Source organism: Dasypus novemcinctus, chromosome 8, assembly GCF_030445035.2.
Source record: "Dasypus novemcinctus isolate mDasNov1 chromosome 8, mDasNov1.1.hap2, whole genome shotgun sequence".
Taxonomy (NCBI): domain Eukaryota; kingdom Metazoa; phylum Chordata; class Mammalia; order Cingulata; family Dasypodidae; genus Dasypus; species Dasypus novemcinctus.
Window position 1 is genome coordinate 5140745 of NC_080680.1, and position 14050 is coordinate 5154794.

Genomic DNA, 14050 nt, shown 5'->3' on the forward strand with positions numbered 1-14050 from the left:
GATTGCTTAAAGATGAATGACACATGTTACTAAGTGAGGCTGAGCACATTTTAGACTCCCAATACCAATTTTGCATTAAATAAAAGGCCCTATTTCAGATCATGAGGATAATCAGGTATGTGTAAGGCAAAGAGCATGGGACTAAGTGTTAAGGGTGGGATATCAGGCTTTCCCATGCCCCTCACTGGTCATGTGACCTGGGGTAGGTTTCCTAACACCAAGTCACACCTGTCTCTCACCTGAGAAGGTGTGCCTTAGCCTATAAGCTCTCAGAATTCCTTCATGGGATACTATTGGTTCAACTGTACCAATGGATGCCATCCTCCATCACTCTATTCCTTCCATCTGTCTCATGCTGCTACTTAGAGCTCTTCTTCCTCACTGCAGAACACCCCACACAAATGAACAGCTGGGTCATGCTTTGGCCTGTTGGGTGCTGCTGACTTGCAGACCTTGATGTCTATGTCTTGCTGAAAGAAATTCCACTTCAACATGGACCAAAGACATTTGTTCGTACCCCCAGTGTGTTCGTCATGCTTCAGCAAAGCAGAACTTGTTTCTCAAGCACTGGCCTGGTTTAATTTGCTACCCACTCTAGCCCAATGAGTTGCAGCAGACTTACCCTTGTCCTCTTGTGTTCTCTCAGCAAGCACTCACTGTGCAGCCACTACATGTAAGGAAGTCCTGTAGGGTAGACAGAGGTGAATTCACTTTTTAAAATAAATTTACAGAAATGTTGCCTGTCTCCCAGAACTCACCATCTAGAAGAAAAGTCAGGCACATACCAAGAGGAGGCAAATCCTTCAGCAGAAATTATAGGAGGGCATGGAAGAATGACTGAGGAGAGATGAGCTTTTCAGGGCTCTCAGAGCTCTCAGAAGAGCTATTTCCCCTGGACCTTGCATCGTGATTGAGACAAAACAGAGCTGGCAAGAAGGGGGGGAATGAGAAAGTACAACCTGGGCCAAGTGAGGTGAAAAATGAGTCACACTTTCACAAATTGGGGTGACAGAGAGATAGTGACAGAGAATTAACAAGCATCCCCCAAAGCACCCAGAGTAGAGTTCTCTACAAGCCATCAACTCAGGAGAGCCAGGATATTGATGAGTTGGGAAAAGGTGAGATTTAGGCGGACACTGGTATCTGAGGTCAAAGAGTATATGGGCAGTGGAGAAGAATCTGGTTTGACTTCCTTAAGTGTGGATATCTCTAAAATCCTTTAACACTAAAATAAAAAATAGAGACTTACATCCTCTACTTATAGCAAACCACCGCAGAGCACATACTATGTGAGGTTCTTTTATCATTACCATGAAGATAGCTAGTTTAGTTCCTTGGCTGCTAAAACAAATACCGTACAATGGGTTGGCTTACCAACAGGAATTTACTGGCTCGCACTTTCAGAGGCTGGAAGGCTGCCTTCCTCCTGGGGCTGGTGTCTTCTGGCTGAAGGGCAGTCTTTGCAGCTCCTTGGCGTTCCCTTCCCATGGCAATGCACATAGCGGCCTCTTCTCCTTCCTCTTCTAGTTTTGACTTACAGCTTCTGACTACTCCCCATGGCGTCTCTCTGGCCTTCTCTATAAAGCCACCACCAACAGGCTTAAGACCCATCTTGACTCCTTTGAGCCACACCTTACCTGAAGGAGCCTCATAAAATGCTCCTATTTACAACAGGCTCACACCACCAGGAATGGGTTAAGAAATGTTTGACTCATAGATTTGAAAATACCGAACTGTTTTTTCAGAGGGTGTGTGTGTGTGTTCATACAGAATATTTCAAAAGCTTTTGAGTTTAACTTTCGTTAATTTCAGAATCAAAAGTGTTAGAAACTTTTTTTTAATATCCTCTGGCGGTTGAATTTTTCAATTTGTTTTATACTCATTTAGCTTTGTAATCTTTTAATAATAAATTATCAATTTAATTTTTGTACAAGTCCCCCTGCTTGAAGATGGCAAAGGTTGATTGAAACAAAAAATTTTTAAATTTCAAAGGTTATGAAATTGGTGGCACTCAAGCCAAGGGATAAAGGACACCAGGCAGCAATGGGGTTTATCTGGGTTTCAAGTGGAATCACCTGAAAATTGTACTAAGGTTCATCGATGACTAGAGGGTGTGGTTGGAAGCCCCAGAGGAGGGCAGAGGGATCTAGAATGTGGGAGTAAAGGGGGTGGGGGAAGGGGCTGTCAGCCTTGCTCTTCCCTTCCCCCACCCTCAGGAGCCCATTGTGATGAAGTCACAGCTTTGTGATGTGGGCCTGGAGCTTTAGTCCACAGCTCATTCTTGCTGCTCAGTTGCCTACTGGCAGCAGTGCTATTCAGATGATGGAGAATTATCTCTTATCTTTGGAAAAATTTAGTGCTATTTGGCTGAGTTCCACTTCCAATTCCTGGCTCATAGATATCGTCCTCGCCCTCCTGTGTGGCGTGGGGCTCTTCTTCCTGCTACTCCCCTGTCTCCCGAGTAACCCATCTTCATCACCCCTTAAGGAAAGAAGACCCCTCAAAAAGGTAAGGAATCCTCAGCCCGAACACAACAGAGAAGGAGTCTACTTCTCTCCTCCTATTTCCACTTTCCTAAATCAACCAGAGAGACTTGTAAGATGGGAAATCTCAGGAAAGACTAGAGCATCTCCTTTCTAGGGACGGGCCAGGCTAGGAGTTAGAGTGGGCATGAGGATTTTATGTGAAGGTCTCAGGCCATCTCTCTGGGTGTGGTAGTGATCGCCAGGACAACATCTGAAATGCAATGGCCCAGATGATGATGGGACTCCTAAGAGGGTCCTGGATTGCTGCAGGATCAGAGTCCTCAGCCCCGGGTCATTCATCACCTTCCCCTGACAGGTGTCTCCTCTGCACGGGGGCTGATGGATAGAGCACTGCAGAAAGCTTATGATCTGATGCTGCTTGGAAAGCAGAATCCCACATGATAGAGGCTAGATGTGCCTGTAGGTCTGGGGTGTGTCCCCTTCTTAAAATCCATTGTGGATCTCACAAAATTCTCTGCCTCATTCAAAGATTGAAAACAAGTATTTTTAACCACTGTAGAAATGAATAAGCAGACAAACCAGAGCTCTTTTAGTTAAACGCAGCTGGGTGTGTCACTCGTGGGTCTTGAGAGGGGAGAACTGGCCCGGCCCCTCATTCCCTTCTTGTCTCTCAGCCTCATGTGGAGACACGGGGGAGGAGCAGGAGGTGGAGGAGAAGTGGCGCTCTGAGAGGTAAGCTCTGCCCGCTCAGCCCTGAGCCCCACCTCAGCCTTCATCGGTGCTGTCCCCGAGGCCGGGGTTGGGGGTGGAGGACGTCAGGGGCTACAGTCCACCCCTCTGAGGAAGGAGCTCTCAAGGAGACTCCTGGGAGGAACCCCAAGACCTTGTCAGATCCCTGTGGGGCACTCGGGCAGGAAGAAGCAGTGACGGGCCTGGGCCATGGGTGGTGCCCCGGGGGGTGGGGGGTGCAGTGATGGAAAACCAGCTGGGCTGGAGGTGGAGCACCCAGGTCCAGCTGAGGATGAGCTGTTGAACTTCCCTAAGGCTCAGATTCCTCCGTGAGATGTCGCAGGGGATAACGGCTGAGGGATCACTTTGTAAATGAAGAGCATCTCCCATACCTGAGCCCTGCCATGGCCATCACGGATGGAATGACCTTGTCACAGAGGCCTGGGTGACAGAGTCTAACACCCGGTGGCCTCCCCTAAAGGGACATTCCCTTCAGCCTCCTGTAAGGTCCTTAGGCCCCTCCCTTCACGGCTGTAACCCAGAGCCTTGATTTCCAGCATGCAGAGAAAGCCGGCAAGCATTAAAGGAGACTCGGGACCTGGTCCTGCTTCTGAAAACGTGAGTAACCTTTCCTTCTCTCCTGCCTTGCTCTTCTTATCAGCCCCAATGCAATCCAAGGGCAATAGGGTGGGCTGCGGCTGATAAAGGAGGGAAGCCCATGGGGACAGAGCGAGGCAGAAGGCCCCTGGGTGTGGGATGGCAGGACATGGTGAGCCGGGTGTGGGGAGCGGAGGGCCCCATACCTTGGGGACTCCCCCTTTGCCCGGCTCTCCTGGCCCTTCTGCTCCTGGCTGCAGCTGGTGCTTCCTGTCCCTGCAGCCACCTGGAGCAGGTCCCCGACCGGGGCGACTTTCATCAGCTCTCACGTCAAGAGCCCTCTGGTGAGCTGTGTGAAACGGAGCCTGCTGAAGCCCCTCTCCCACCAGAGGAGCTCGTGGACAACGCTGCACCCACCGTGCCCCCTTTGGCTCCCACAGCTCCCCTGACCGAGCCCCCTCTGCCTCTAGCCACCACCCTGTCACCGCACCCAACGACCCCCTCAGTGCCTCTTTCACACTCATCCCCGAGTGCTTCTCAGCCACCACTGGTTCTAGACCATCACTCACACCAGCCGGTTGCACCTTCCCTTCCCGTAACACAGGCCTCTGCTTGGTTAGCCTGCCCTAAGCCTCCAACCTCCTTCTCTGCTCCACCCCTGCTGGACTCCACCTTGCCTCTTTCTCTGTGTGACTCCATTTCATCCCCACTGGGCAGGTCCCTTGATAACTCCTGGTTGTCTGCTTCTATGCCAGGAATCCCAGGCCTTGCTCACTCAAGCCACACCAGCCCAGCCTTGCCCTGGTGGTGGGCAGCTGCCAGGGCCCTGTTATCCCCCACCTCAGCACACTCCACATTCCAGCAGGAGCAGCTTTCCCACCACTCACGAAGGGCTTCTTTCTGGGGAGGCCCCATTAACAGGCAGGTAGAAGTTGGTGGCCCCTCTTTCCTCAACCCTGAAAGCCAAAAGCTCCTGGAACTACAAACCATAAAGAGAGTGGAACTGAGGATGTGGAAGGAAAACAAAAAGAAGGGACCAGACTACCATCTGAATTCTTTAGGGAATGTGTTAAAACCACTTGGTGCTGAGCAGGACAACACAGTTGCCCAACCTCTCTGGAGCAGCAAAGACAAACCAGAGCAGCTACCCAGTCCTGAGATGCCCCCACATCCTGAGACCCTGAGGGCCAATTTAGAGCAGAAATTTAGCCAGTTCTTCTGGGGCCTCCCGTTCCTGCACAGTGAGTCTCTGGTGGCTAGTGTCCGGGTTTCTGGGTCTGTTTTATTCAATGGAATCTCTAGGGTCTTAGCAATTCAAACGCAGGCTGAGGAAGTCACATTTCGTTTACAACCCCAGCCCTTGCCAAATTACATTGTTCAACCCCGACTCTTGATTCCAACCGTGCCCCGATCCCAGGTCCCACTTACGGCTCAAGTCCATTTACAGCCACAACCTCTGGTCCATCTACAATCCCCTTTCCCAGTCCTACTGCGGTCCACACCCCAGATTGTTTCCTGTGGAGAATTACAGCCAACCTCCTGGAACGTGCCACAATCCCTCGTTCCAAGTGCTATTCAAAACCTGGAATACCACCTTGTGAAGAAACAACTGGAAAGGTGGAGGGCTTTACCCCTTGTGGTCAAGAGATCTCAAAAAGCCTTTAGTTCTCTCACTTCCAGCTTTCCCCAGGGGACCCAGGCCTCCCAGGCCTCCCAGACCATCCTCATCCTTCCTGGGGATTTTCCTCTCAGTCCTGATATTCGAAAGCGACTGGAGCAACACCTTCAGAAAAGGCTCATCCAACAGCAGAGCAGCCTGCCCCGTAGGATCCACCATGTGACTCTGGGACAGATGCAGCCTCAGAGAAAATCACCAGGGATCTGTCATGAACCATCTCAGCCCTCTGTATGTGAACAGCAAAGTAGCAAGAACATAAAGAAGGTGAGATCCAGCAACTTAGGAAACTTCCGATTGTTCGGCTCAGCAAACTTCCAGCTAGGGAAGGGCCCAAAGGCAGATCTGGGGCAGAGTCTGGGGAGGGTCTCAAAATATAATGCATATCAGCAACCAGAGAGCTGTGAGAGGGACTCTGCCCAAAGGTCAAAACTTGAGCTGAAGAAACACTCAGAGAGTGATTCAGGAAATGATTCTGCAAGGGACCCAGATGGGAAACAAATGAAAAATTACCTCAAAGCCCATGTGGACAGGAAGTCAGGGCAGATCAGTGAGGGAAGAATCCCCATGCAAGTGCGTCATTCCTGGTTGTCTACCAGCCACGCCTTGCTCAAGTCTGACACCCAGGTGGAAACCAGTAATCTGGTATCCTCAAAGGGTCAGACATATTGCATAAACACCTCCCAGGAGGTTTCCTTCCTCAGTAAAAATACACGAAAGGTGCTGGAAGCACATATTAAAAAGTTTTGGGTGCAGCACAGGTGGGGCCTACTTCTCAAAGTATTTGAGGCCATAAAACTCTTTAAGTTGAGGAAGACCCAGGCCCGGCATCTTCAGCAGTCACCCTTTCCCACCTCACCCATCCATAAATCTGGTGCCAGGATAGCCGAGGTTGGCAAGCTCCCAGGGAGAAAACCCCAGATGTATCAACAAGAGAAGGTTATAATGACCAAGTCAGAACCCGCCCTGGATAGTCCTCTCCCTGCCCCATCGACTCCATGTGAGGAAATCCAGGAAATTCTGGCACTGGTCCTTCCTGATGAGGACCGTGGGCTCCCAGAAGCCCCTCTGACTGGACAGGAGGTCAGCGAGCCTCCTCAGTCACTCATCCCTAACACCATGGGTAGTACTGAGCAGAGTGGGACTCTCCTGGGCTCCCGGAAAAGCAGCCTGGAGTCAATTTCACATCAAGCCATGGCGGACAGTGGATCCTATAAGGAGAGTAAAAGTCCTATCCCAGGAGCCTCCAGCCCTGGTGGATCAATATTGGAGATGAAGGTAGAATCCCGTTCATCAAGTTCTGAAGAGAGGAGGGAAGCCATCAAGGCTGACCAGTACCCTGCTCATCAGCCAAAATGCATAGACATCCTGAGAACCAGTCAGCCGGCAAGCTGCCACATTCTAAGTGAGGCTCTGAGTGGCTTAGGGACTCCTGGGACTAGTCAATGCTCTACACCCTGTGGAACATCTGACACCCAAGTTCCAGGACAACCGTACCCTGTAGCAGAGGTTGTTAGTGAACTTGAGACCGAAGTGAAGGTCAAGCCAGAGAATGAGCCTCAAGAGGGCCTCACGGATTTGCTCCATGCCTCAGACAGCCTGGCTTCTCGGGTGCACACATGCTGCCCCGGAGGCACCACCAGTGGGAAAAAGCCATCTTCTCACGTGGTAAATGGCAGCCTGGCAGCTAGAGAGAGAAGCCTGGGGCAGCAGGAGTCTAAAACCTTAACACTTCAGGCCCCATTGAAAAGCCAGGACAAGGTTATTGCTCCTTCTACCAGAATAGAGGACCGTAGGAGGCCCAGACCAGAAGAGCATGAAGAAAGGTGTGTAGGATTGGGGAACCTCCCCGCCAGAAGAACAAGCCAACTTGGCCAGGCAAGGGGGCTAGGCAACATCCCAGGCAAGACCCTCCAGTCCCCACCAAAGAAAGAAGAGTCTGGGGCCGACATTCCCTTCAAGAAAAAGATGAGTGACTTCTTTCAGTGGGTTTTCTCCAATAAAAGCAAAGGGCAGGAAGGTCCTCCGCCCAAACACAAGCCCATGCCAGCCTCTGCCCAGGGCCATGGACCAGTCAAAACCACATCAGCCTGTATGGCCAAAGAGGCTGCCGAAGTTCAGGCACTGGTGACAGCTGTCAGCCACGTGCTAGAGGAGAAAATAACCCTTCAAACTCCAGAGAGAGGTCAGCAGAAGCGAAAAGCCCCAGTCCCTGTGCAACGGGGGGGTTCCTTCTGCCACAAGGCACCCCCCTCCACTGAGCAGAGGAGAGTGGTGAGCAATACAGTCTGCAATCACTACGACACCCCGGAGAGGTGCTCTGTCAGAGAAAAGTGGGTCAGAGACAAGGATGGAAGCATCTGGAAATTTGTGGGAATCAAGATGAGCAATTACGCATTGCCCCCTGGGGCGGCCGTGTCCCCAGTCGGTTCCCACCAGGAATGGTCATGGATGCTGCGCGAGTCGGCCCGCCCTCCCCACTGCCCACGGCACTGTCTTTTTAGAGATAATTCATCTAATCAATTACAAAATGCTTCTCCACCTCTTCCCAGTAGAAAATGTTCTGTCCAAGGGAAAATCCCCTACATGCAGAGAAAAGCCTTTCCCTCATACTAGCACATCCTCTGCTGATGCAAGATATTTAGTATTCCCCAATATATATGTTTTTTTCTCCTAAAAAAGGTCGTGGCTTCCATTTGTCATGCTGGGGCTCAGGGTCAATGTCGTGGGAGATCGCCTTGGTTTCTAGAAGGGAAGGCAGCATGGGGGGAGGCTGACAGTGGCATTGCATGCCCACCCTCTCTCCAGGTTCCTCTGTTTCATCATTACAAAAACAAAGGCATCCAGGGGTTTTCAATTTGAAATCTGGCTCAAGTTGCTTCTCCCCAGCTTTCTCTCTGCATTGAACTTGATGCAGCAGTAGAGAGAATGGCTTACAGAGGCACCATGGACAGGGCCAGATGGTCCCCACTCAGGCTCCAGGACTTGTTGGGGACAAGCAGCTTCACAAAGGAGGCACGGGGCTTTGAGGAGGGGGGAAGATGGGGAGGGCAGTTGTGCTAGGACCTAAATTCAGAGGAGAGGGAAATCTTGTCCCTGAAAGGACACAGATGTCACCCGGCCCAGGGAGCCCTTCTCCCGATGAGAGCTGGGGAAATGGGCCTGGGCACCCTCAGTTCCTGGGCAGCCTCGCCCTCCCCTGCCTCTCTCAGCCTCGAGCAGCAGCAAGGACAGGCGCCCAGCTCTGTGCATGTGTAAGTGGGAGGGTCGGGGCGCTGCTGAGGACCGCGTCGCCCCACACCCCTGAAGGAAAGGACATCCGTCCAGTGGCCCTCGCTCATGGCGATCTTTATCTCAACCAGAGGGGGAACCAGCAGCCCGGGGTGCATGGCCGGGTCGTGAATGTGTGTGCTGGCCATGTGGTGGAGGATGTGAGATCCTGGGCTGTGGACTTCACAGGATGCAGCTACTGGAGGAGGCAGTGGGTGAGGGCTGCCCAGAAATCGATAGCCTGGAGGGCAGCAGGGCGGAGGTGCCCCAGCGCAGGCCCTCCCCCTGCCCAGCTCCCACCCAGCCACCTTCACCTGGACAGAGTCGGGGAGGGGGTGAAGCCCTCAGGTAGGAAGCGGGGTTTCCTAAGGTGACTAAGATCGCTCATCATCATTGATCTGGTTTTCACACTTGAACTTCAGAAAGGAGGAGTCAACCAACAGGAACCAGGGGAGGGAAACCAGGGCTCGTGGCCCCCAGTCTGGCCATCTTTATAAATGCACATTCCCAGGGAGAGGTGGGCTCAGAAGGGCAGAGGGGCTGGCTGGGGTCACACCTGCAGGCAGAGCACACACACCAAGCCAGTCCCCCTACGCGCAGTCCTTGCTCCAGAGGATGAGGCAGGCAGACAGGTGTGCACAGGGGCTGAGAGGAGGCCTGCCCCAATGAGGGCACAGTCCAGCAGTGGCCCCCGTTCTTACTCAGCTTCCAGCACAGGGTTCCTCCTGCCCAGGCCTCTGCCCATATGGGGAAGCATGGGGGCCCCCAAAAGCAGGGAGCTGAGTGACCTCTCAAAGTTACCCCATGCTCTGTGCACACCCAGGGCCCTTGGTGAGGCACAACCCCAGGGGGTATTCTTCCCATGGTGGAGATTCCTGCTCAGGAGCTGCTGCAGATCTGTATGATAAGGACCGGCCCCTGCCGGTGGACAGCACCAAGTGCTACCACCCACACCCACGTCAGGGCGCCAAATGTGGGGCTGTGCCTGGCTGCTGCTGGGTCTTCTCAGGGGCACCAAGAGACCAGTCCTTGGAGGTGGGGGGAGCTGGACTCAGAACCAATTGCCATTGAACCCATTGCTCCTACTTAGAGATGTCATTCAGATGGGCGATGTTGACTGAACAGAGAGAAAACAAAGGAACACGTCCTGTCACGTTCTCCTACTGATGGTCTTTCCATGAGGTGAAATTGGCTGACCTCACAGAGACCTCCCAGGGACCTCCCAGGGAACTCCCAGGGACCTCTCAGAAACCACACAGGGACCTCTCAGGGACCTCCCAGAGATCTTACAGGGACCTCCCAGGGACCTCCCAGGGACCGCACAGGGACCTCTCAGGGACCTCACAGAAACCACACAGGGACCTCACAGGAACCTCACAGAAACCACACATAGATCTCCCAGGGACCTCCCAGAAATCACACAGGGACCTCCCAGGAACCTCCCAGGGACCTCCCTGAGACCTCCCAGGAACATCCCAGGGACCTCCCAGGGACCTCCTGGGACCTCAGAGAAACCACACAGAGACCTCACAGAAATCACATAAGGACCTTCCAGGAACTTCAAAGAGACCTCGCAGGGACCTCACAGGAACCTCTCGGGGACCTCATGGGAACCTCTCGGGAACCTCACAGGAACCTCACAGGGACCTCAGAGAGCTCAAAGAAATCTCACTGTGCCCTTGCAGGGACCTCCCAGGAACCTCACCAAGTCCTCAAAGAGACCACACAGGGACCTCACAGGGACCTCACAGAGAACTCAAAGACCCACACAGAGACTCCCCAGATAGACTTACAAAACAGAGGCCCACAGAAAGTCCCCAGAGACTGACAGAGAGACCATCCTCAGAGGCCCATGCAGAGACCACACATTTTCTCAAAGTGTTAAATATAGAGTTAGTAGTTGAACTGGCAATCCCATTTCTATTTACACAGAGAGTGAAAACAGGGGGCAAACAGATTCTTATATACCAATGATTATAGCAGCATTATTCACAATAGCCAAAAGTTGGAAACAACCCAAATGTCCAACAAATGAATGGCTACATGAAATGTGGCACATAGACCCAATGGAATATTATTTGCACATGAGAAAAAATGAAGCTTTTAGACATGCTACAATATGGAAGAACCTTGAAAACATGTTCAGTGAAAATAAGGAAGACACATAAGGACAAAAATTGTATGATATCACTTACTATGACTAAACAGTAGCAATGATACATGTGACAACATGGATGAACCTTGAGGACATTATGTTGAGTGAAATAAGTCAGAAACAAAAGGACATTGTATGGTCTTACTAATAATAACTAATAAAAAGAGCAAACTCTTGTAATTAAAATCTAGAGGACAGGTTACCAGAAGATAGAATAGGGTAGAGAACAGGGCGCTGATGCTTGATTTGTGCAGAATTTTTGATAAGATTGATAGTGTTTGGAAATGGTTAGAGGGGATGGTAGCTCATTACTGTGGATGTAATTAAGAATGATGAATTCTGGGTGTGGTTGTGGTTAGAAGGGGATGCGTAGGGTCATATATGTCAACAGAAGGAAAGCGAGAGGATAAAACTTGGGCCTGTATAATACAGTGAACCCTGTTGTGGATGAGTATTTTAGTTAATAGTACACATATAAGAATGTTCTTCCCTGAACTCGAACAAATGTATGTCACTCTTACAAGGTGTTAATAATAGGGTGGTATATTGTAAAACTTAACTAATGCAAATTATGAACTATAGTTAACAGTAATACTGTACTGATCTTCCACCAATTGTAAAAAAGATACCATACCAATGCTAAGTGTCAATAATATGGGAGTATAAGGGGTATGGGATTTTTCTTTTTGGAGTAATGAATATGTTCTCAAGTTGACAGTGTTGATGAGCACACGGCTCTGTGACTATACTGAGAGTCACTGATTGGACACATTAGATGGGCTGTATGGTGTGTGAATAAAACTGTTTAAAAAGAGAGAGAGAGAGAGATGACCAAAAACAGCAAATCTGTAGACACAGAAAGCAGATTAGAGGTTACGGGGGAGGGAAGAATGGGGCAAGGGGAGAAGGGAAGGTGTTCGTTCATAAAGATGAAAACTAAAACGAATTTAAAAAGGTCTCCCATAGAGACCTCCCACAGAGACTGTATTAGTTGGGGTTCTCCAGAGAAACAACTAACAGGGTATGTGAGATTTATTATAGGAATTGGCTCATGCGACCATGGGGGCTGGCAGATACCCGACGGGAAGCTGACTGAGGCAGAGGCTGAAATTCTTCCTGACTTCTGAAATCCTCAATTCTGGCTTTTAGTCTCTAATTGACTGGATCAAAAGACTCCTCAAACTATTAAAGGCAATCTTTCTTCATTGCCTATAGATGCAATCAACCAATTACAGCTGCAATTCCATCTATGAAACACCCTTACAGTAACACTTAGGCCAATGTTTGCTTGACAGACAATTGGACACCATAACCCAGCTAAGCTGGGTTATGAACAACCAGAGAGCACCACACAGACACCCACAGAGAGGCCACACAGATCCCACAGAGTCCTTATACAGAGATCCAGAGAACTCTCGCGGAGCTGTCAGTGTCGGCCCACAGCGATTTTATACAGACATCTCCCACCGAGACCTCCGCAGACCCCACAGCGGTCCTTTAGGAGCTTGAGCAGCCACCCATGTTCCGGTGGATGTGAAACCTCTTAGCAAACAGAGCACAGGAGGAATAGCCACAGGCATGCATTCCAGAGGAAATGCTTGTGTATTTTTAAAAAAATCATTTATACTGTTATTACTTCTGAAAAGAGAGTATTACAGATCCTACTTATAAGCCTGCAAAAACCTTTGCTCCAAGGGTTTCCATTAGTTTGAGCTCTGACCTACAGGTTAGGGAATCACAGTCTTTGAAAATGAGTAAAACTCTGCCGGCATCTAATGAGGGAAAATATTTTCATCTGGGTCGTATTTTTAATTTTGCTGGGGGCAAGTTCCTGAACTCAAGATGACTGACCTCTTTCCTTTGGAAACATGATAAAAGTCCTACAACAGATGGACTCTGGGTTTGAAATGAGCCAGCAAAGATGCATTTGGCTTGGGCTTAATCCCGGGGGGAGCTGTGCAGCTAGCACGTGATTTTGCATGTAAGAACTTCTGTAAGGTTTGGAGGTTTGTTTTATTTTTAAAGAAACAAGCTACATTACCGAACACGTGAAGATTTTTAACAAATGAGATGGGTTTCTGACAATGTTAGCATTACATCCTCAGGCAAATTTATAGTTACAGCTTAACAATAATAGTAAACAATTAAAATTTATTGACTATTCCTTAAAATAGTAATGTCTTCAGATGATATTACACATTTCCAGAATATGACATAATCCTAATATTTTGGCCAATATAGCTTAAACTAAACTACTGTTTAATTTCTTAAATCCAATTTATTTGGAGACTCAGGCAGTTGGGCTCCATTTTATATTCATTATAGGGCTATAAAAAGGATACACTGCTTAAAATAACTTCTAAATTGTAGAAAATATATGACATAATCTGTATTTGAGATATATATCTCCCCCAATAAACTTATTGGGGAAATGACATTTTAACATTTGAATTAAAGAAAGTATACATTTACTCACCTTTCTATTAAAATAATAATGGTCTAACTATATATCTAACAGTTTCCAAATTGTGCACTCAGACAGGACTCCATATTTTTCACTGCTCATAGCAATATTTTCTTTGCTTTGATGGCATCCAGATAGCCTAGAGATGCCAAGTTCCCCAATGGAATAACAGAACCACATTCCCTTTTTCTAAGAAGAGGGAAGTGACCTAATACAAAGGCTCTCTGGGTGTCTTGATGTTTGAGTTCAGGTGTCAACATGGCAAGTCCGGGCTTGAGTTACAGTTGGGGTATTTCATGGACTAAATCAGTCAACTGACAGCACTCATGGCTGATTACATCTATAACCCACTGAGGAAATTGCCTTCAAGAATGAGAGAAGTTTCATCCAATCAGTTGAAGGCCTTAAAAGGAGAAGCGATGATTTCAACAGTCAGAAGAGAGAATTTCCATTTCGACTTCAGCCAGCCAGCATCTCTTGGAGAATACACAGAAAACCTTCATAGGAATTTGTAGCTTGTGGTCTGCCCTATGGAATTTGGACTTGCCCATCCCCACAGCTGTGTGTCTCAATTCCTATAATAAATAAACCTCATCATATATATACCTCATCATATATACATACACACATACATATATATATACATATATATATCCTATATATATATATCCTGT

At 49.1% G+C, this 14050-nt stretch overlaps 2 protein-coding genes across 10 annotated transcripts in view; one reads left to right on the plus strand and one right to left on the minus strand.

Moving 5' to 3' along the window:
• The window catches only part of LOC139439474 (serine palmitoyltransferase 1-like), a 190518-nt gene that overhangs the window by 41590 nt on the left and 134878 nt on the right, over window positions 1–14050 (minus strand). For 4 of the 9 annotated variants that reach the window (XR_011649327.1, XR_011649326.1, XR_011649325.1 and 1 more), the window contains exon 8: window positions 623–684. Coding sequence is in view for 3 of the 9 variants with exons in the window: in XM_071216570.1 (XP_071072671.1) it covers window positions 668–684 (17 nt within the window). In the remaining 6 variants the exon portion in view is untranslated. Of the gene's footprint in view, window positions 1–622; window positions 2095–8037; window positions 13952–14050 lie in introns of those variants that run through there. The other 5 variants (XM_071216568.1, XM_071216569.1, XM_071216567.1 and 2 more) reach the window with 2 other exon arrangements.
• On the plus strand, window positions 2248–8152 carry LOC131279391 (spermatogenesis-associated protein 31A6-like). The gene is made up of 4 exons (XM_058301406.2): window positions 2248–2508; window positions 3161–3218; window positions 3773–3833; window positions 4095–8152. Exons 1-4 carry the CDS (start codon window positions 2248–2250, stop codon window positions 8101–8103), a joined length of 4389 nt encoding a protein of 1462 aa, XP_058157389.1. The 3' UTR covers window positions 8104–8152.

Bases quoted from the DNA above. Each gene is read 5' to 3' on its own strand.
- LOC131279391 (XM_058301406.2), top strand. From the start codon at position 2,248: ATGTGGGCCTGGAGCTTTAGTCCACAGCTCATTCTTGCTGCTCAGTTG. The intron at 2,509-3,160 runs GTAAGGAATCCT...CTTGTCTCTCAG, and splicing joins AAAGAAGACCCCTCAAAAAG to CCTCATGTGGAGACACGGGG. The intron at 3,834-4,094 runs GTGAGTAACCTT...CTGTCCCTGCAG, and splicing joins CTGGTCCTGCTTCTGAAAAC to CCACCTGGAGCAGGTCCCCG.